A 22,358-nucleotide genomic window follows, 5' to 3' on the forward strand; every position below is an offset into this window, starting at 1 on the left:
CACAGTATGTATCAAATGCTTATGCATTCATTATGCAAGGGCTATTTTACGTAAACTCGGTTTTCTATTAAACTCTACTGCCAGTGCTAGTTCATTAGTAATCTAAGATTACATGGCTATTTTTAAACATCTTCAATGGCTCTATGGCTGCAAGGCACAAGTGACCATACTGGATAAAATGTTTTGGAACTCATGTAAAGAAATCTTGTTTCGAATATCCAGTATATTTGCTAATTTTATAGATTGTAGCTTATATCACAGCTTGAATAGGAAAGACTCTGTATGCGCACATGCACACACACACACAAATTCTAAGTGCCCAAATGCTTCACACGTTCTCAGTAGTCTTTACAACAGGCTGAGAACTTTCGAGTATTATCCCCATTATAGAAGATGGAATCAGATGCTAATGTCTAACAGCTTGCTTTAAGTCCACACAAAGTGTTTTGTGGCTGAAAGTCTGATCTGAACTTTAACTTGTGGCCTGTGCTATTCAACACTGTACGTGCACTGAGATAGAATACTGTATTCAAGAAAAATGTTCAGAAAAATGAATGCCATTACAAAAGTTAGACCTCCTGTATATAAATTGTGTAGGTGGAATTAAAAATGTAAACTACAGAAATGCCTGGGTTTTAAATGTTAAATTTTGCCTAAAAGGCACACAATAAGCAAATCATATTTTCACATGGTGAGTACATACCAACTTTAAACTTTGCCATACCTAGAGGTAGCCCTCATCTTAGAGGTGGATGATGATGGCATGCCCTATAGAGCTCTATATATATGCCATCGTGATATAAAACAATATATTCCCCATAACATAACGTCTTGAGTGAGAATTAAGTGGGTGCCAAAATGAAAGATGTATATTTTTATGTAGGATATCAGACACATATGCAATCTCACTTTAGAATCTATGGATTAAAACAATACATAAAACTGCTTCACTCTTGCTTTCTCCTGGGGTGAAACTGGAAGCATAAAACATGGTTTATTTGGCCTTGGAACAAGCTATATAAATGTCCTTGTGCTGCCTTCAAGCCCTTCCCCTTCCATCATGCTTTTCCTGGTTTGGACATCATGAGAAGTTGTGGTTTAAGCAGCCTAGTTTATCAGACATGGATTATGTCTGAACCTGGCTGTTGTGGTGGAAGGTATTATTATTGTCTTTTTTTACAGCACAAAGGACACACTGGTTTTCTGAGCTCAAATAACCAGAAATTGAACTTTCTCCTTAATATATTAACCCTATTTCTCAGTGTATTTTAAATGCATATGTGCAGTTCCATGCAATAATCAACAGTCAGCAGTTTGTGAAAACTGGGAATATACAGAACACTGGCCACAATTTAGTAAGTATTTTTGGTCTATGTAAGCCCCCATATGCAATATGCAATATACACTAAACAATTTTGTAATCCCCTAAATTTAAAAACTCTGGAGACAGCATCGCCAAAAAGCAGGGTGTTAACTGAGTAAAATACAGTAAAGCTGGGAAAGATATGGCACAGAAAAGCTAACGTTGGCACTAGGGCGGAGAGGGCAACAGTCCAATGGGGCATGCACAGAGAGCATGTTTTCTGCCAAACCCATCACATGAACTTACAAAAATGAGCACAAAATCAAAGAAGGAGAACTCACAAAAAGCTGTCATCAAGTTTTCTGTTTTATTTAAGATTTTAGTTTTAATTCTGAAGAAAGAGGTACATTTCCTTGTTTTTAGTTTTAGAGTCAGGTTATAACCATGTTTAATTTTATCTGTTTCTTTTTTCCTGTCTTTCAATACTGCACAAACGTCCAGAAACTACAAGGTTACGTAAAAGCTGCAGGCAGAGGTCGTCAAAGGTTGCGCTCCTGATGGTGATCATGTGGCCCCAATGCAGTGCTATCCCAGAGTGCCTTAATCAGGTGATTTAAAAAAAAAAAGAAAAAAGAAAAAAAAGAAAGAGAGACTGACAAGGAGACAGAAAGACTGAAGTAAATATCACTCGTGTTTCAGCTGCTTATAATTATATCATGTATATGCTAGGTATTAAATCTGTGAATATTTTTAAAACATTACGTTTACTTGAAATCTAAAGCCAAAATTTTTAAAAATCCCTCTGTTAAACCACTTCTTAGGAACAAGGCAACATGTCAGTTTATTTCTACAGGCAAAGTGTCCTTCAACCCACTTCATGACAAATCTTACTGACAATACTGTCCCACCCTCCCAAACAGGGGGGGGGGGGGCTATCTCCCTGCATATTGACACACAGAATGCAAAATAAATGCCAGGTCACTGGGTTTTTTCCCTATACCTTGAATCTCTCATTTAAATTAAACTGCTTTTACACCGCTGCATTTGATTCTGAATTTTATATTATTTTCCCCTACTTGACATTTTCTGCTAGGCTAAAGTAATTCCGTGCAAAAGATTTATGAAAATAATATTTTCCTTTTTATGCACTTTTGATTTCTCTCTCTCTTTTTTCTTTGTGTGTTTAAAGAAATTTCATCAGTGTTTTTCAAACACTGGCTTAGCAGAATCTTAAAATAAAATAAAAAAAGAGATATGGTTATGACCCTGTGATTGCATTGCATTTGGAGGCTGGTGGGGAAGAGTTTTGATCAGGAACTGGATTCTTCAGAAAGAAAGATGTGGAGGAGGGACCATGGGTGGGTGTAGGAAGTCTGGGTGGGGCAATTCCTGCATTTCTAATGTTTTTGAACTTTTCCTAATGACGATCCAGCGCTGAGCTCTGTAGTAGATCTGTGGGGTTTTTACTGGGGGGTCTGAAAGCTGTCTGAAAGCCTGGGGGAGGAGAGTGAAAACTGGCGGGGTTTGAAGGTGGGGAGTAAGGATTCCAACTGGCTCTGTGCAGAGGAATCTGTGTGCTGAAGGGATTACTGTGGGGGGTCTGTGTAGGGGCAGCACTGGGGCCATCCATCTCTGTGAGAGCCTGAAGAGATTTTAGCCAGTGTGGTGGATTGTCGTCTTGAAGGGTGTCTAAACTGTTTGCAGCGGAGGCTGGGATACCTAGGAAGAAGAGAAAACATAGGAGGAGAAAGAGGTTAAGTCAGAGCAAGCAAGAACTTCAAATGTGAAGTAGGTCAGCTTAAACCTAACCAATGGCAATGGTAAGAAAACATTATTAGTTTATACAAAGGACTGTTATAACAGTGTTCCAGACAAAACAGTAGTTGAGTTTTCACAAGAAACATTTGCCCCTTGGAGAACTTTTCACACTTTCTACATTTGTCCAGAGATTTATTCACAATCTAGCTCTAACAGATACCATATGCTCCTCTACCTTTTTCCAAATCATGCTTTAGCCTTTAAAAGGGAAACACAAATAGCCTTATAAGAGAGCTTTATAAACAAGTGGAGTATTTCCTTTTTAATGAAAAAGAGTCCAGTTAATGTATCAGTGCCTAAGAAATTTCATTGCACAGAACTGGCAAGCCATTAGATCACAGGGCAACCTACTAAAGTCTAAAGATGTATTGGGAAGACGCTGAACATGCAACAGATTTTGAGATGGAGAGGGCTAATGCCTGATTTTCCCCAAAAAGATGCTTGGACCTCTAGAAAGTTTGGTGGATGGAAGCTGGAAGAGACCACCGCATAGAGTTGCGTTTTCTTTCTTTATTTCTTCCAAAAAAAGCATTGATTAATTTGTGCCAAATACGCACTTGGTAATTCTCAGTGGAGCTGAATGAGCGAGAAATCGTTACCTGTGATGATTGCGGGGTCCATCCAGCTGCCAGGGCTGTCCCAATTCAGGCTGTCGGTGGTGGCAGTGTTGGATGTTGGTACACTGTGGTTGGCGTTGGAGGGGGAAGTAGCATTGGGCAGTCCACCAAAGTTGATGTTAATGTTCGGTAGAAGTGCCCTTAGCCCGTCCTGCCATTCCTTCATATTTAAACTCTCTACAGAACTGTTGTTGTCTGGGAGATTTATCAACAAAAAAGAAAAAAGAAAATGAAAGATAGAAAATAAAAAGCTGAAGTTAGAAACAGATGCTGTTTTTAGTGAAAGATGGTGGTTCTCTAAGCATTTAACACTGATTCCCTATCAAGAGAATGGGGCAATGATGATAAATCAAGATGAAGCTTGAATGTTGGGCTGCCACAGTACACACTATTACTTAAGCATGTAATGGAGAAAAACCTAAGTCCTTCCCCATGAAAATCAGGGTAGAAACCACAATGGTTAAAACACACTGGTTTTCATTACTAGCAAGAAAAAACACAACATCTTCAGATGAAAGCTCCCATTGTGCAATGACAAGATCTCTTTAGATTTACCAAAGAAGTTCTAACAGCTTCCTACTGAAGAAGATGCAAGACAATGCTACAGAATCTGAACAGGGTTAGAGAATTGTGAAAACCTTATACGTCACTTGTACTTTGTCAGAGGTGGGGAGAACCTGTTTTAGCACAGAGACTCTGAAGAAAAAGGAAATCCCTAAGTCTTTTCAGATGAATTCCAACCTGCTCTGAAGTTATGAATGACACACTAAAGAACCACACTCAGATACATGACTACTAGCTTCAGTCTCGCTAAGGGAAGAAATATTAGGAATATTTGTATGGCATTCTTTGAACTCCACTCAAACACACAACTAAGACTTCAAGTCTTAAGAGAATTCATAACCAGAAGATATGACTAGTTCACATTTACAAAGGACTAGGCAAAGTTTATGGAGAATAGGCCTATCAACAGTTGCTAGATGTGATAACTAAATGGCACTTTGATGTCTGGTGGCAGTACCCCTCTGAGTATTAGATCCTGGAAGCATTAGAGTATTAGATTCAGAGGTAACTAGGTAGACACTGTTAACAAAAGAATGCTTGACTACATGAATCCTAGGACACAGCAGCTTAATCCCATTATAAAATTATGTTTTAAAAAACTGTTGATCACACACCCAAATTCTATAGATGGTTTAATCAACAAAAAAGTTAAGTTGGACATGACACGTGTATTTAGAAAAACAGAATGTTGAAATTTTTGTGCAAGGAGAAATATGATTATTTGATTTGTGAATTTCCATACAGAGCCTAAGATGGTCATCTATTGTTCAGCTACCACTAATTCCCAATTTATTTGAGCTTTCTTGTTCCGCTGATCTCTGTATGTATGTTATTTCAGTTCTATGTTTAAACACCTACAAGTGACTGAGATGGGTTTTGTCTGCTGGTGGAACAAAGGAAGCAACTTGTTGATTCCTCTTTGGCCTGAAGGCTACAGCACCACCTCCCATGCTGTTCCAGAGGGTTTTCCAACCACATGGAGCAGGTGGGTTTCTTTTTGTTTTTTGGAGGACACAAGTGGCTGAAGGGGAAGTAGGCAACTGAAAAGTCATCTCCCCCTCTTCCACCAGAGGAACTGTCTCCTGAGTGGGACTCTGCTTAGGTAGTGGGTCTTGCAGGCATTAGCCAAGTCTGGATCCAAACCGGAATTTGAAAATAACATAAATGCTGCAACTGTTTTTCAGCTGTCATATTTGTTTGGATACTTAAAGTGACAAATCCTCATCTTTGGTTAGACAGATGGGGGGGGGATACAAAGTAAGGATTTATTACTTGACAATACTTTCTAGAACTAGTGATCCAGAGTCACCTTTCTTCTCTTGTGAACAGCATTTGGACAGAGTATACAGCCTTTCCGTAACTGATTAAACATCCTCAAGAATCATTAGACAGATTTCAATCTATATCAGTAAAAAGGTCCACTATTAAGAGCATTTACCCAAGCTATGTCTGACAAGAAGACTGTCTACATTCCTTTTTAGGGGGCCAACTATGTACCGATGCACACATGCTCATGAAGGCCTTTCCAGATATACAGTAAGAGCTGGTCTGAGATGGGAGTCAAGAGAGAAATGGGAAAAGAGCAAACAAGCAAGAGGAGCAAAGTTTATCACTCACTGCCCATTGAAGTGACAATTATTGCAGCCTTCAAATCACAAACCAAGGGTACATAACTGCCCTTCCTCAAGAAGCAAACTTTAAAAGCAAAACCTGAAGGGTGACATGGGGTAGATGGATACCCTTTGTGAAAATGACCACAGTTTAGAGTTTAATCAATTGCAAAATAAGTGAAAATGGTCTGCCATAGGAGGAAGAGGAGCAAATTATTGCGTGCACAGTAATTTATTTAAATGGGGACAATATTTAACCAAGAAGTTACTCTGGAGGCTGTTTAAGTCATGGGAAAGAAGTGGACTACCAAGCACTGAAAGGCAAACAGCACCCATCTCAGAGAGTGAAATAATTTGGGTTGCTCAATATTTGTTGTTAGTAAACCAATGAAAACTATTTTAGCTTAGTATCAGTGTGTAAAAGCAAGCACAAAAAATGTGATGTCTCAGCTGCTGCTGCTGCTGCTGCACAGGAACTGTTACGTGAAACAGGTGGTATACACTACTTATCACTTCAGGGCTAGGGCTAAGCCAAAGCAGGAAGGTCGTTCTCAACTACTGACAAATACTTCTCAAATACTGACAAGTGCTCAAAAAAGCAGTCTCCAAGCTTTGAGAGATGCACTGTGCACTCAACTAGGTATCTGGTGTAGATATAATACTCCCAGTTTGCTATCTACCATTAACCAAATAAGGAGTGGGCAGACAGGTTCTGTCTCCCCACCTCCATCCTTTCCTTCTGGAGCATGAATTCCCTTTGTCCTTCCCCTGCTGACCTTAACCACATTAATTCAGCAGAAACATTAATTGCTACATGGGAATATGGTTTCAGGGTCAGAATTTAGCTTACTGAGAACCTTGGCTTCTTTGTTTTTACAGCAAGGGTTGGAGCATATATGAGAAATGACTTGTGAAAGCTCAGAAGCCAAATATAGTATTATGCTTAATTTCTTTATTCTACACCTCTTCACAAAGGAGCCCAGGGTGACAATATGGCTGCATAATATTTCTAGTGAGGTAGAGTGGGGGCTTGAGGGCTCTTCTCTGGTCCTGGCCTCTCCTCCAAGGTTCGGAGCAGATAAATGATAGAAACGAAATGAGGTCAAAGGGAAATGCATAATAGAGGTTGTAGAATTCAGAAAGGGTTACCCTAGTTCAGCAACTTTTCTTCTTCTTAAGTATTTAAGACAGGCATCCCCAAACTCCCTGACCACTGGTCCTGTTAGCTAGGGATGATGGGAGTTGTAGTCCCAAAACAGCTGGAAGGGCGAGTTTGGGGATGCCTGATTTAAGAGTACATATAGCCCTGTGCTCAAGTACTCGACTCTGGGATTGGCTAACTCAGGCACAGTCCTCCATGAAACCTCAACTACACAAGAGATAGTGTTATCACAGCATCCTTCCCACAAAGACCTACATGTAGTTGGAATACAGCTGTCAGTAGGATTTTAAGGTGAGGAACTTCCACATATTGTTGGACTCAAACAGGTCAAGCAGTCAGGGATGGTGGGACTGTTTTCTGTTAACCTGTTCTGTGTAATACTGTAATAAGAAACTGTCATAAGGAAAGGGCATACTGCCTATATGGAATAGCTTTTGTTTATCAGCCAAGTTCAATATTGCAAAAGGCAAAAAATACATAGTGAAGCTTTGGTATTATTCAAATATGTTTTATTAACCTGCATTCTAAGTACTGAACTAAAAAAAATATTTAACTGGATTATCTTTGACTTTAAGCAATATTGTCCTTAAATATTAACTCTGCCCCCAGTGTTTGTTCCTTTCCCTACTCCAGAGGTAAGTAAAGAGAAAGAGGGTATTCAAATTTTAGTAAGAGGGGAGTTATATTCCTTTATAAACCAGAATGGAATCTGAGCCACAATGCAGAATAGGTGCTATTTAGGGCAGCTCAACTTTTAAACAGGACAAAGTAAATGTTGTATTTACTCTCATGAAATGGGTGTGATGTGAGAAATGTGCAATCCACAAATGCATGATGTGATTCTGCTTTGTTACTTTTGCAACTGCTAAGCAAAAATGTTTTTTCTACCAGCATCTCTCTAATTTGTCACTTGTTCAGAAGTCATCCATGCTGCAGAAATGCCACATGAATTTCAGGCAGACGCGCATCACCAACTTTCAAAAAAATGTATCAGCTATAAAGTGATGAATATAAGAAAAGGCAATGGGCTAGATAAAGGAATCCTTGCTAATATGATCACAGAACAAGTTTACTAATAGAAAGTAGCTGCTGACACACAAAATGGTGGTGTTCTAACATCACAACCACATTGTTTATTGTGACATGAATGAGCCAGAAAAATCTTGGAAAAACATTTACCTTTAACTAGTCACAAATTCCTAATTCATCTGAACCAAGGAATACCAGTTTAACAAACTATGGTCAGTTGCAAAAGCACCCAATTTCAAACCATGGGTTATTATGCTAGCTTATTTAAATTATAGTTACTTTAAATGGGAGAGACAGAGGATAAATACTTTAATGAATGAAATCCATTTCTGCATCTATGAAAACACAAAGAAATGAAAGACAGCAAATGTTTTGTTTCCTTGTAAATCAGGCTTAAGGAAGAAATGTACAACCTTGAAAATGAATATGAGTACAGTGGTGCCCCGCTAGACGAATGCCTCGCTAGACGAAAAACTCGCTAGACGAAAGGCATTCGCTAGCGGAAGGCTGCCCCGCAAGACGAAATTGTCAATGGGGCTGCCTCGCAAGACGGGGAAAAAAATTCGTCACGCGAAAACCGCTTTCTGCCTTGGTGCTTCGCTAGACGAAAAAATCGCTAGACGAAGACACTCGCAGAACGAATTATTTTCGTCTTAGTGAGGCACCACTGTACCTGAACTATAATAAGTGAAATCAAAACTTATTATTGAAATATGTTAAAACTAAATGCTTCCCGTGTTTTAACAAACTGTTCTTGTTCAAGTAGTTAAGAAATTAAGGTGATGCAATTAATTAAATGAAGATTAGCAACAGTGGTTTTTATATTGTTATAAAATTGACATTCTTCAGCTGAAGTGTATGGGCCATATTTAACCAAGTCATTATCAGAGTAGACTCACTGACATGGATATGACTAACTAAAGTCCATTGATTTCAGTGGGTCTGAGTATGACTTAATCTGATACCAGCCTATTTTTAGAATAGTTAAATTTCCTTTGACTAATCGTATCTTTAATGAACATCATTCAAACATAATCTGCACCAATATATTAATATTTCAATATTAATTATCATGCAGCCTCACCTTGTTCATGTTTTCTCATTAGTCTATGTTCAATAAGGCTTACTCCAAGTGAACAGAGGAATCATTACTGAAAGTGAATTATTTCCTCAGTGTTCACCCCCTAAACCTGCACATTAAATGGAAATTCTGCTCCTTACCCCCAAGAAATAAATAAATAGGGCAAACAACCCACTTTTTATTTGAATATAGTAGAAGATGCTATATGGCAACATGCAATTCAAGCAATTTTACTTGGAAAGCCTCCCTGTTCCTTCCTTAGCTATGGTGAATAAAAGGAGAAATAAAAACCTCCTTCTCACAAAGATCCAAATTCTGTGAATTTCCAACAACTATGGCAGAAATTTATAGGGGAAAGCTAAATATTGCAAGAGTATTTTTAACTATAGTCTCAGTTTTCACATGGTCAAAATATTAGTCAAAGCATCTTTTACAGAAATGTATGCTCCTGATGAGGGTGTCAGCATCTTGGAACTGGCACAAAATCCCAATCTTGAAGCATTAATCTAAAGACACTGATCTTCAACTGGTGTGTCGGGAGACACCAGTAAGTTGTGGCCTGATTTGAAGTTGGTTGCAACAGAAGGACTACCATCATGCAAATATATGGTAATAAATTAAGTAATGGATCCCAAAATGCATGTTTGAGTTAAAAGTAGATCCTGGGTTTGAAAGGGTTGAAGACAGCTGATCTAAGATACTAGACTCATATACATCTCACAGGTAGTAATTCTCTGCTTTTCCACCACTAGATGGAGATGAAAACCCAGACATGAGGTGATACATTATGACATACTGAAATCCTACAGACTGGAGCCATCTAGTTCAAATAAATTCAAACATAGATTCATAGGAGAATGGACTTTAGTAAACCCTTCTTTAGCATACATTCAGGACTTCTGAATACATAACAAACTATCAATCTCTCTCTGCTTCGAAGCTCTTCACTGTCAGATGCTTTATACCAAAGCCAGATGGTGGGACACAGTAATCCTGAAACACCTAAGACTTAATTCTAAGAAACAGCAAACTAGGTGGCTAATCTGTGTCTCAACTGTACATTTCAGACAGCAGATACAAGCTTGCTGAAACAATTGCTCCTCCACGCAAAAGAAGTCCCTGCACACAAAACTAGGTGCCAGAGAGATGGGCTCTAAGTCAGCCTTCTCACCGAAAGGCTAGTTTCCTATGCATATGCATTTTCCATGGGGGAATCTTACCTTCCCCCTCCCCCCGGTCTCTCCCCCACCCACATCATGCACAATCAGAGTTAATGAAGGACAGACACAGGTTTATCACAATCCATCACCAACATTTATACTCCATCCAAAGCCAGCTAAACGTATGAAGGGGACCTAGGGGAAGTGGCTATAGTGTCCCCTGCAATGGCCATACCCTTGATGGACTTATTGACAGGGATGTCCAGAGTTGCAGCAGAGGCATCAACAGTAGTGGTGGCTCAGAGAGGAGCACCATGTATGCAGTGTGAATATTGCTCCAGAGAGCTGCTATATGGGACACAAAACAGACAGCTCATTTGTTCTTTTAAACTGCTAGGCACCTCACCAGAGCAAGCAAGCAAATCTTTAAGGGGTCCCTATATAGCCCAGTGTTTTTCAACCTTTTTTGGGCAAAGGCACACTTGTTTCATGAAAAAAATCACGAGGCACACCACCATTAGAAAATGTTAAAAAATTTAACTCTGTGCCTATATTGACTATATATAAAGTAATTTTTCAATTTTTCCCACGGCACACCAGGAAACATCTCGCGGCACACTAGTGAGCCACGGAACAGTGGTTGAAAAACACTGATATAGCCCAGGTGGGCTATTTAAGCATTCCTTTCCCTCCATTCCACTCAGTGGTGAGAGGAGTTATGAGCAACTGCAGTAAGTCAGGAAGCTGTCTGTTTAATCCCTTCCCAAAGTCCCTGACATAGCATCACTGGGAATCAACACAGTATCAGGGGCACAGGAAAGCAATTAAACTGGCTCCTTTGCTGCAACTGCTCAGAGCTCCTTAGCACCAAAAAGCAAAGGATACGGGGAATTATGAGTCTGCTTAGTTAAGAACTTCTTCTTGCTGCTTGGTGCAGATAGAAGTAGACTGACTGCAGAGAGGGCGGAAGTCTATTTTAATTCCTCACCCATTTTCCTGTTATGGCATTATTCTGAAGCAATACTACTTTGAGAGCACTGACAGTACATAGCCATTGCTCCAGCTCCTCAGCAGTGCAGAGTGGCAAAACGGAATAATTTTGCCCAGCCCAGAGCAGCAGTGAACTCAGCTGAACCCTTTGGGCTCCAGCATCTGACTGACCATGCCATGTGCTGATGCCAGGCCCGACTTTCTATAAAATATTCAAGGCACTTAACCATCTCATCTGCTCTATAATTCACCTGCAGAGTATAATGCCAGAGGGAATATAGAATTCTTTTAAAATAAATAAATAAATAAATAAAAACATGCTGAAGGGGCTGTGATCTCATGGTCTACTTGCAGTAAGTTAGAATGTATGATCCGCTCAATAAGCCTTAGCAAACATATTTTAAGATTCAACTGTGAAGTATTCCTTCAAGTTAAAATGATTATCGTCATCACTTAAAGCATCTATTTTTATCTTGTGAATCACCCTGAGGTCCTTTGATGAAAGACAGTATATAAATCTAATAAATAATAATAAAATATAATATAATAAAAATAACCCAAGAGCTATTGGAAAGGAAGTGTCACAACAGAAGCTGTTACTAGTGGTGGAAGTTAACACTAGTTAGCAATGCCTTATTCAAACTGACTTCTGTAAAAATGAAAAATAAAGGAGTACACCGGTCTGCCACACAGTGAAAAGACCAAAAGGGTTCTGGTTCATTCACACTCCCTATGCATACTACCTCTGATGGCCCTAGATTCTCCACCACGTAAACTGGCCAGCTGCCAATTTCTGCAGAGGCTAAAATTTTCATTTCACACTCATGGCCAGAGTTATGCTTCGTTTCACACTTTTTGACAATGCACATGTAACTTTTCCAGTTGTTTAACCATAGTCAATTGGTATGAATAGGGTAAGAGATCATGTTCTCCTTTGTCTCCTACCTTCTGGAGGATAACTGATCCCCACCTTTTACTGCTGCTGAGTAAGTATTCCTGAAAAGAGGGGAATGCAGCTCATAATAAGTGTATCTATGAACAGTTCTTCTTTTGTTTAGCCATGGTTAAACCATCAGGAACATCATGTGTCCATGGGATTCTACTCTTGACTAGTTTTCTCCACTAGAGTTTAAGTTCTACTGAATTTTACAATGCGTGCTCTGTGCATTGAGTAGTTTCAGTTAAAAACACTCCAAAAACAATTACAGTTCAAACAATCTTCCATCCAATGATCATGGGGTTAGATGGTGTTTAACACCTGGTGTCTTCACCCTACTTGACTATTCAGCCAAGAACATACCATTATTAAACATACCAAGAACACATAATACCATTAAATATGGTACATACCATACTGTATATGGAAACTCCTTTGATAATAAGCAGGTTTTGCATGGCCAGTTATTTTGTAGGACTAAGACTATGAACCAATGAACGGGAAGTGACTGGTCCAAAGGAAAGGGAAATCTAGCATGACAACCTGTATTCTTCCATGCCCAGGGAGAGCCAGGGGCCGTAGTATAGGACTTGCTTTGCATGCAGAAGGTTCAATCCCCAACATCTGAAGGAACTCAGACTGCAGAGCTGAGAAAACAGTGCCCTGGAGAGATGTTGCTGCTGATAATGATTGAGATAAACCCGCAGTATAGAGCAATGTGGTATGCTCACACAGAGAAAAGATTTTTAGTACTCAGTAGGTTCTGGTTTTTGCATCTGAGAGAGCTTTATAAAGTTTTTTTCTGGAATAATTTAAAAATATTTCCCTTAAATATTACCATTTCAATGACAACTAATGTACTGAAAAAGCTTCATAGGGGTTTTCAAATACATCAACATAGGAGAAACAGACAAGGCACCGGCAGTCCAGCACTGGCGGTTTGTGCAATCGTTTCAAACAAATCAAAACAAATCAAAACAAAACATCTTAGCAATATAAATCCCCTCAGCAGATATGCAGACAAAGGAGACTTTTAATGTAAGAAGGACATTTGTACTAAATTCTGAAAGCTGCTCCACAAGTTACATTGTAGAAAACGCTTGTTTTCTACTGCTATGTACGTGTAGCAAGCAGCCATCACCATTTTTGGATAGCTATTCTGCATTTCATGGCTCTCTTTTTGAAGTGTTTTGCCCTTCGATTATCATGGTAAATGTAGACATTTAATTCTGGGACCTGTTCCCAGGTAGTCTTTGAGTTTATATTAGGTAAGAACTTCATTAGATAACAAAAGCATTTTGACCCCTAAAATGATAAAAGAGACAATTCGAGATACCGCTGTATATGTACAAGACCTGGAAACTATACATGTTGCTTAATATAAAAAAAGCAGCTTAGAGAACAGGAAAAGCAAAGCATCTCATTTAAAAAACCCAAATGCATTGGAGCAGAAATAAATATTTTATCATGCCACAGTTTAGTTGCATCATCAGTTATTCTGTAAACCAATGAACATACCCTTAAATATGCCATTCTGTTTTTATGTTGCATTTTACATTTATTATGATTCAAACTGAAGAGTTTCAGAAAAAGGGAAGAGTTTCAAGGCAGAAACTTACATTCCCTGTAAATTAAGGTTGTGATCCAAGTCAAATATGGACCGGGGGGTTTTATATATAGAAAAAACCCACATATGTTGTGTGTTACCAATGCTGGTAGAGCATGTAAACTTTAAGTGTGTTTAGAAACAAGTTACAGTACGTGCTTTGGCATGAGAGCAACTGAAATGGGACCTTGGAGAAACACTGAAGAGATCTTACAAATACATCCAAACTTTGCGGAAATGGTGTTTAAAGCAAGGGGAGTACTTGAAAAGGAAAATTTGAAAGTAAGTCAATTGTGCATGCAGCTCTGGATCATGACCGAAGCCTTCAGGGACTTGTAAATAAAGTAGTCTAAACACTGCAGTGTGCTTAGTAACAATTATCAAGCCATTATGTGGAGCAGCAGACCACTGCGCTCTGTAAGCAAAGATTGGAATCCAGATTCTGCTTTTCATAAGATCAAATAAACAGAACATAGACTATAAGGAGTAGAACACAGAATTTAGCTTTTGCTTTTTTTCCCTATTGGGAGGTAATCAATTCCCATTTTTATACCTGACATTTGATAGAAATATAGCAGAGTAAATGAGTGGTCTCTCTGTTAACATCTCTATGTGCTGGTAACTAGATTTACTAGCTAGTTCTATTCTAAAGCTCTGCTGTAATATCTTAATTTTTAAGCATTGCTCTTGATCTGCAATGTCCCCAAAGTGACAGTACCTTCTTGACAGGTACTGCCACATTCATAAGATATGGACACATATATTCCAGCAAATAAATCAACATTCTGTGGGAGGAAACAGGAAAGTCGTGAGAATAAAAGATCCTCACTGATTGCCCTCTTGTGGGCTAGCTATCTGTTTGAGCATAGTAATTTCCCTAACAGCAATAATTAAATTAAATGTTTGCTAAGTATAATGGCAATAGAGAAATGGTAGAAACAGACAAGAAAGAGCATGACAAGGTATCAACACAAAAGGTCATAAAATGAACAGGTATGACGGTGATGATCCTCATGAACTATCACACTAAAGATCAAACTATGTGCCTAGGGAAGCCCTCTTCTTGATCAGCTCAGAAGTTTAATGCTTTAATTTTACTTAGACTCTTTGAACACAATAGTCAGATTTTCACTTTTATTTTAGTTTGGCAGAGATGATGATAGTGAGAAGATACAGAAAAAAGGGAAATAAAATAAATTTCTGTAGGAACTTGGGCCTCATCTTCACTCCGGAGTTATTTCTTTCTCCCTACCTACCGTACTTGGTACCCACAATGGAAATGAAATCAATAAAGCCTGATGGAGTATCTAATATTTGCAATAAATTCAGATCCTAAGCATATGTTAAAGATGCAAATGCAAAGCATGGCAATGTGAATTACCTTAAAGTCTTTGAATAGAACAATCTTGTGTTAACTTGACAGGAAAGGAACTAATTAACAGAGATAAATAGTCTAATGTAAAATGAATGCAAGGTCCAGCACATAGACTTTACTGGACAATACATGACAGACCCAGATCACCTTTGGAGGTCCAAATGATATGCCAGCACTCCCTCTATTACTAGAGGTCATGATATACAACAGCATTGTGGCTATAAGCTGCCGCAATGTCTTCTGCAAACATCCAACTCTGCACATATGTAGCTTACACTGAGGTTGGAACATGACCACCAGGCTATTAACAGATGTTAACTAGGAAGCAGGGCCGTCTCATCCATAGGGGCGCCCCTGCGAGCCCTCCGGCATACCGGGTGCCCCCCTCCCCAAGCCGCCCCCATGGGCGGCCTGGCGGCCGAGCACAAACGCTGCCGCCCATGCCACTCCCGGGCGGGCTGCAAGCTGACCGCCCTCGCCTCCCATCCCGGGAGCACTGGAAGGGCGCGCAGAGCCCCACGCCGCTCCAGCGCCACGCCCCTCATCCCCCGCTTGCCCCCCGAGGGGCAGCAAGCGCGGGAGGCGGCACGCCAGGGGCGCCGGAGGGATCGCCGTGCCACGGAGGCCGATCTCCCTAAGACGGCCCTGCTAGGAAGGCTTCCAGTCAAGTGTCAGAACTCAGAACAGAAGCTTGAAAAATATGAACCAGAAAAACAAAATGTCTCTAGTGGACATTGCTGAGTTTCAATCACTGGGAACCAAGTTCATTTCTAATCTGTTAACAGGCAAGCTATTCCACTGGAAGTCCCTGAAGTGTAGTAAAGCAAGCTCACAATAACATAAGAGTTACACATTGATACCAAATACATGGGCCAGTTGCTTTGACATTTAAAAAGTGATCAACACATTCCCTCCTTGTCCTTTTGTCGTTGTGTGTTGTATCATTCGGGTTGTAAGCCTGTGGGCAGCGATTGCCTTGCTTGTTACTCTGGGAGCTTTTACGGCTGAAGAGCAGGGTACAAATGTGTTATACATGTGAATATTTTAAAAAAAGAGGTAGAACTATAAAACACTATGTACATATATATACATAATACAAACTGACAAAACAAAACACCCAGTACTTCCTATAGTCATTCCTTTGGAAGAAAAGCTGCACTCAAGAACAATAAGGACACCACATCATATTCTACATAAGGAGCTCCATGGGGATGAGTTGCAAGACTGATGCCATTTAACTATCTTCTGAAGCAGTCCAAACATTTCACAAAAGTAATGATGATACAACACTGGAAGAGCCTAGAAACATAACGGGCTAATTTTCCTGGGAAGGTGGTGCCGAAGGCTGTGGCAGAGCAACTCCCAAGTATTCCCAAATGATACTGATTATCTGGATTCACTTCAATCAGTGTCACCTGCTTCTAAGACTGAATTGTCCTGATTTATGGTCTTTATCAAGAGAAGGACAGGGAAGTGTGACCCTTATTACTCTTACTAGATTTTTCCATGGCTTTTGACACAATTGAGCAGGATGAGTATTAAAAGGCATTGTATCACAATGGTTTCGTTCCTACCTGCATGGTCAAATCCAGAAATGGAGGGGGGGGGGAGAGTGACTTTGGCCTCCTAGCACTTATGTGATAGGGTTCCACCAGGCACTACTTTGTCCCGGGGGGGGGGGGGTTGCATTCCCTTTGATGGAGCAGGCACATAGATTGGAGGTACAGCTGAATAAATCTTTGTCAACCAAAGTCTAAGTTTCCTTTTTTGCTTGGAGGGCTTTTTACCAGCTTCACCTGGTCAGCTACAGCTATATCTGGATGGGGATAACCTGGCCATTACAGACCATGCACTCAAGACTAGATTAATGAAACACACTCTATGTGGGGCCACCCTTGGGATTGATCCAGAAGCTCCATCTAGTGCAGAATGCAGCACCTAAGATAGTTGATGGGAAGAGATGGTGGGCAACATGTAATACTACTGCTAAAATATCTGCACTGGCTTCCCATGTTACGGAGCAAGGCTCAAGTCTCTTATATTAATATAGAAAGCCCTGAACAACTTGGATTCTGAGTACCTTAATGGCTGCCTGAGTTCTTATATGCCAGTTTGATCACTGAAGACCTGGAGGAGTGATGTTAGTTGTCCCCCATGTTTCAATAGCCCGACTACTTTTGATGAGACATTGGGCATCTAGTGCTGTTGGTCCCACACTAGAGAATTCTCTTCTAGCAGATGTGGCAGGCATCCTCACTTCTAAGCTTCAGACATGTCTTGAAGATTTTTATGTGTTGCCAGTGCTATGCAATGGTTTACACTTTTAAGATGAGGCAGTCATTTTTACAATTATACTGTATTGCTGTTAATTGTATTTTATCTCTTTTGTAGATCCTGTTGTACACCACACTGAAATTTTGTATGTGAGTGGTATAGAAATATTTTAATAAATAAAATTAATATGTAATGTAACAACATTGAGAGTTCACTAGCACATACTATGCAACTCACCAACATAAAATTCAACAGCAAATTTTTTAAAAAAATTCCTTCTTTCTGCATATTGACCCTGAATTAGCAGGTAAAATCCCCACACTAATAAAAAAAAACCTTGCAACTCTAATTATATTATGACTTAATTTAGACAACATATTCAGTGTATTTGGCCTTGTAACCAAGTTCAGCACTACTGAAAACAGTATTTCCACTGGGAAATACTGTTCCTATGATTTAAAAAAGAAGTTAATAAGAACTCAAATATAGCTTTCTCACATTGATGGCTGAGCCAGTGAAGCCTGATGTCCACCATTTGTAAATAAAAGATATAGTTTAGTTAAAAAAGTAAGTACCTCAAAGGCCAATCTAAAAGCCAAGAAAGATTTTTCATCCAATAAGAAAGGTGCAAAATTCAGGAGAAGGGCAAAGCAAAAAAATAAAATAAAAAATAATGCATATTATGCCTCAGAAAGGTAGAAGCTCTGTCAGAGATGACATAACTATTTAAGGACATCTGTCTTCTCCTAAAAAGGGGAGCATAAATGGAAAACTAATAGGCACATACATCATAACACCATAACATTTCTTCAAGAGAGTCAAGGGGAAGGTCAATACAACATGCAGAAAGTTAAGATATTGAAAGCGGCCAGAATGCTCATTAGAGACTATGATTTCAACATCAAAATATCCATAACCTAGCAAGGAATGGTAACTAGTCACAACCTCCAAGTTGTGGAAATCCCAGGCTTTTCATTTTTTGATAAACTTTTCACATGCATGCAGAAAGAGATGAATGCTTTTCAGCACAAGTTTTTTTATGCCATACAACCAACTTGCCTGTCCCTGGTACAACTTACTGCAGAAGCTTTATACTTTATAACATTAGTTGCATTGTTTTAGTCTTCCAGCATCCCTAAAGCAACTATGACCACTACTACAATAGCTTCGAAGATCTATTTTTTAATCAAGCTTCTGAACAGCACAGGCTAAGAATCTAAGAAAGTAAATTAGCAAATACTGTTTTCTGTAGCTTGTGTTCAGAGTTCCTAAAGAGTTTGTGTGGTGTAGTCAAAGCATTGCAGTAGGTTCAAATCCTTACTCATCTATGAAGCTCACTGGACCAGTCTTTCTCAGCCCACAGAGTTGTTGCAAGGAAAAACATGGCAGTGCAAGAAACAAAAAAAGGGTGGGGTTTAAATCAAGTGAATAAAATAAATACGATAGGTGAGGTGGGCTTGTTCTCTCCAATACTTTCTACGAGAGAATAGTGGTCCAATAAATTTTACAAGTAGCATAATGTTTACTAAATCAAAGGGGGAGGAAACATATTTCATTCAACTACACTGCAACACTCTACTTCAGAATATACCACGTATTTAGAAGGTGGTTTTGACTCAATGTTCTCAAACTTTTTTCTCAGGACCACAACTTTCAAAATAAAAATTTGCTCACGCCACATTGATTTTTTTTATTGATAAGAAATACATTGGAGAACAAAAAGAAACAACTCCTGGCAGTGCTTGATTTTGAAAAGGTATCTATCCATATTCTGCAAGCAAGCAAGCAAGCAAATAAATAAATACTATATTCCACAATACTACACTGAAATGGTTAAGAGTTTATTTGATTGCCCTTGAATATTCCTGCAACACTTGCCATCTTCTCTGGCCACACCAGTGTGATGTGCCACACCCTTTGAGAACCACTGCTCTAGAGTTCTCTTCTACTGAAGAGCAAGAAATGGATTTTGCAGGCTAGGCCAGAGTTCAAAGACCGCACACATTAAAACATCACTTTCACACTAACACAGCTGATTGCTAAGTTCAGTGATAGCCCCTTTTATCTAATGGAATATGAATGGGAGGGCCCTTAGCGGACATATTTTCTGGGTCACATGGAGAATCTGAAATGTTTCTCTACATGTTTTTATATCCTGACATAATTACTAGCTTTTTCCATTTTCAAACTGTATATCTAAGCCAGAGTCAAAGCTAAGACTAAAGTGCCAAAGAAATGCTTTTGTAACCAGAATGAAGAGACAGGTGTTGTGACTATGTTACAGATTTTATAAGCTGCAAATCCTTTGGATTCCCAAAATACTAACATAAGCAGTCACTATCAGAAAGAAATGGATGGTTTATAAATGTTTTAAATGAATCATATAATAAGAATAGGAAAAAAACAATTAATTGTTACAGTAGCCAAGAAAAATAAAGCACAGGAAAACTAGTTTACAGAAATAAAAAGGTGCTATTACTGAACAATACTATCCACACTGTTTAAGATATGGTCTTTAAACCCAAAACATCCCAAGAAGACCACTGCAAGTTATGATGGAAGGAATGGGTTACTTGAAGTTTGCTCTAAAATTCCAAAAGGTATTATCATGAAGTGATGCTTGCTATGCCACAAAGACTTGGGTGTGTCAGCTACGAAGTGCAGTCTTCCAGCGGGTAACAATAATCCCAGCTGGAGTGAAATGTTGCAAAAAAGAAAGGGCAAGGGATTAGAGTGAATGGTATAGGTGTCAGATGGCTTCATATACGGGATCATAAAGAATATTTTTTGCACAATTTTAAATTCACTGGCTCATCAATGTAAGATTTCATATACAATTGAAGATGCTAGAGTTCAGATGGAATGGAAAGAAAAGATATGGCTATTGCACTAGCAGCACACTGGTTGATAAATTCCCTCCCCAATGAAGTTCATCTGGTGCTTACATTGTTGTTTTTCAGACATCCGGTTGTGGCACTTTTATTCTCTCAGGCATTTAAAATTATTAAAAAAATAAGATTTGAGTGAAAAGGAAACTGAATTTTAAACACTGTAACTGGGTTATCCATTCTGCTGACTTTGGAAAGTGATAGTACCCTGGGATATATTGTATGAAAGCAGTATACAAATACTTCAAAAAATAAAAAATAGCTTTTTCCTGCCATATATACCAAGCATCATGAACTGGGACTGAAGAATTCATTTTTTTTTAAGTTAAAATGTAATCTATTTATGCAATTAAGTAAACTATATATTTAAAATAAAAATCAACTCCACAGCATGATCAAGACTGTCAATGTAAATCATAAAATCACTTTTGAAATAAGAATGATTGGACATACGATACTCCACTTTCCTTATAAAGCTCATTATAAGGCTAAATTCCAAGCTAAACATTTCATTTTCAAAACAAATAAAAACACATTTCCATCATGATAGTTACATTATCAATTCCAGTACCAAATACCATCAACCCCTTCTCGCTACTCTGATTTAGAGAAGCTGAAGGCATGAACAAGGTTTACTGATGCTTTCTCAGCGCACTTACCTGCTATAGGGATCCCTCCTAGACCTGTGCTGTGTTGTGGTGGGAGGTTTAAGTCCAAGAAATTACTATTTGAAGGGGGATTTGCTGTGTGGTTCAAGTGCATGATGTTATTGCGTGGGAAGGCCATCCAAGGATAGCGAGCGGCTTGGCCTGGAAAACTGAAGGAGTTGTAAACTGCTCGATGCTGTTGAAATTGCGGGAACCTCTGTGGCAAGACTGAAAATGTGCTATTGAGAGAGTTGGCATTTGCGGGCGCAGCAGGATGCAGAAATCCAGAGCCTGACCCTTTGGCGGTTGTAGTGTGTGGGGAAGGGTTCTGAAGAGACGTGGGCGAGAGGGAGGGTTGGTCTTGGACCGACAGTTCCTTCTCGATCAGGTCTGCTAAGGCTTTGCGGGTGATATCAAAGGGATCAAACCCCAAGTCATCTTCTTGCTGTTTGGAAGAACCAAATCCAAACGCCGCTTGCCAGTCTGTAGACGAGGATACTGGGATGGTTTCTGTGGGATTTAAAACAGGCTATTAAAGACAAACTTGCATTTCCCCCAGTTTAATATGAGTCAAAATACTGACCGATTTCCCTTTCCAATAATTGGTTATTCTCATTCCTAAGGCAGTTTTCCCCAGCCTGGTACCCTCCAGATGATTTGGATTATAATTCCCATTGGTCCTGGGAGTTGTAGTCCAAAATATCTGGAGAGTAACAGGTTGGGGAATCCTATTCTAGGGGAAAGTGGTTTTTAGATTAAAGCTCACAATATCCTTTATGTTCTAGTGGTGTAAAGTTACCAAGAAAGTAACTTTCTTTATCTTTGCATTTTTCTTCCCTATGGTTCTTAACTGATCCTCTACTTGGGAATTTCACATTCTTGTCTCATCTGAAAAGCTGCTCCCAAAGGTAACAAACCCCTTCAGAAAATTGAGGTGGAGGCTGTGTGGGCCTACTGGGGAAGTTGCTGAAAAATCTGGCAGAAGCACCTCATGGTTTTCAAGATCCAAACCTATGAACTTCCCATCCACCTTCTGCAACACATTACAGTAGCACTTCTTCGTCTTTTAAATGTAAGAAACCACTCTTTCCACTGCATATATTCCTTGCTAGAGGCTAGGTAATTCTAGAGATGTCCTACATGAAGAAACTTGATTGAGAAGCACTGTTCAGTTGCTAATGAAAATCTCTCACTGCTTGTAATTTTAAGCAGAATGTTCTTATTGGTCTCATTGCTCATTAGCATCAATGACCATATGCATACAAGCACAAAGCATGATTTATGTAAGGTTTCCTTT

At 39.3% G+C, this 22,358-nt stretch overlaps 1 protein-coding gene across 7 annotated transcripts in view; it reads right to left on the minus strand.

The window, feature by feature from the left end:
- Positions 1 to 1,651: 1,651 nt before the first annotated feature.
- CNOT4 (CCR4-NOT transcription complex subunit 4) overlaps positions 1,652 to 22,358 on the minus strand; it is a 54,485-nt gene continuing 33,778 nt past the window's right edge. For 4 of the 7 annotated variants that reach the window (XM_033161446.1, XM_033161445.1, XM_033161443.1 and 1 more), the window contains 3 exons: positions 21,074 to 21,571; positions 3,721 to 3,933; positions 1,652 to 3,022 (listed from right to left, as the gene is read on the minus strand). In XM_033161446.1, coding sequence (XP_033017337.1) covers positions 2,721 to 3,022; positions 3,721 to 3,933; positions 21,074 to 21,571 — 1,013 coding nt within the window. In that variant the 3' untranslated portion in view covers positions 1,652 to 2,720. The remainder of the gene's footprint in view (positions 3,023 to 3,720; positions 3,934 to 21,073; positions 21,572 to 22,358) is intronic. The other 3 variants (XM_033161448.1, XM_033161449.1, XM_033161447.1) reach the window with 1 other exon arrangement.

Source organism: Lacerta agilis, chromosome 10 (assembly GCF_009819535.1).
Source record: "Lacerta agilis isolate rLacAgi1 chromosome 10, rLacAgi1.pri, whole genome shotgun sequence".
Classification (NCBI taxonomy): domain Eukaryota; kingdom Metazoa; phylum Chordata; class Lepidosauria; order Squamata; family Lacertidae; genus Lacerta; species Lacerta agilis.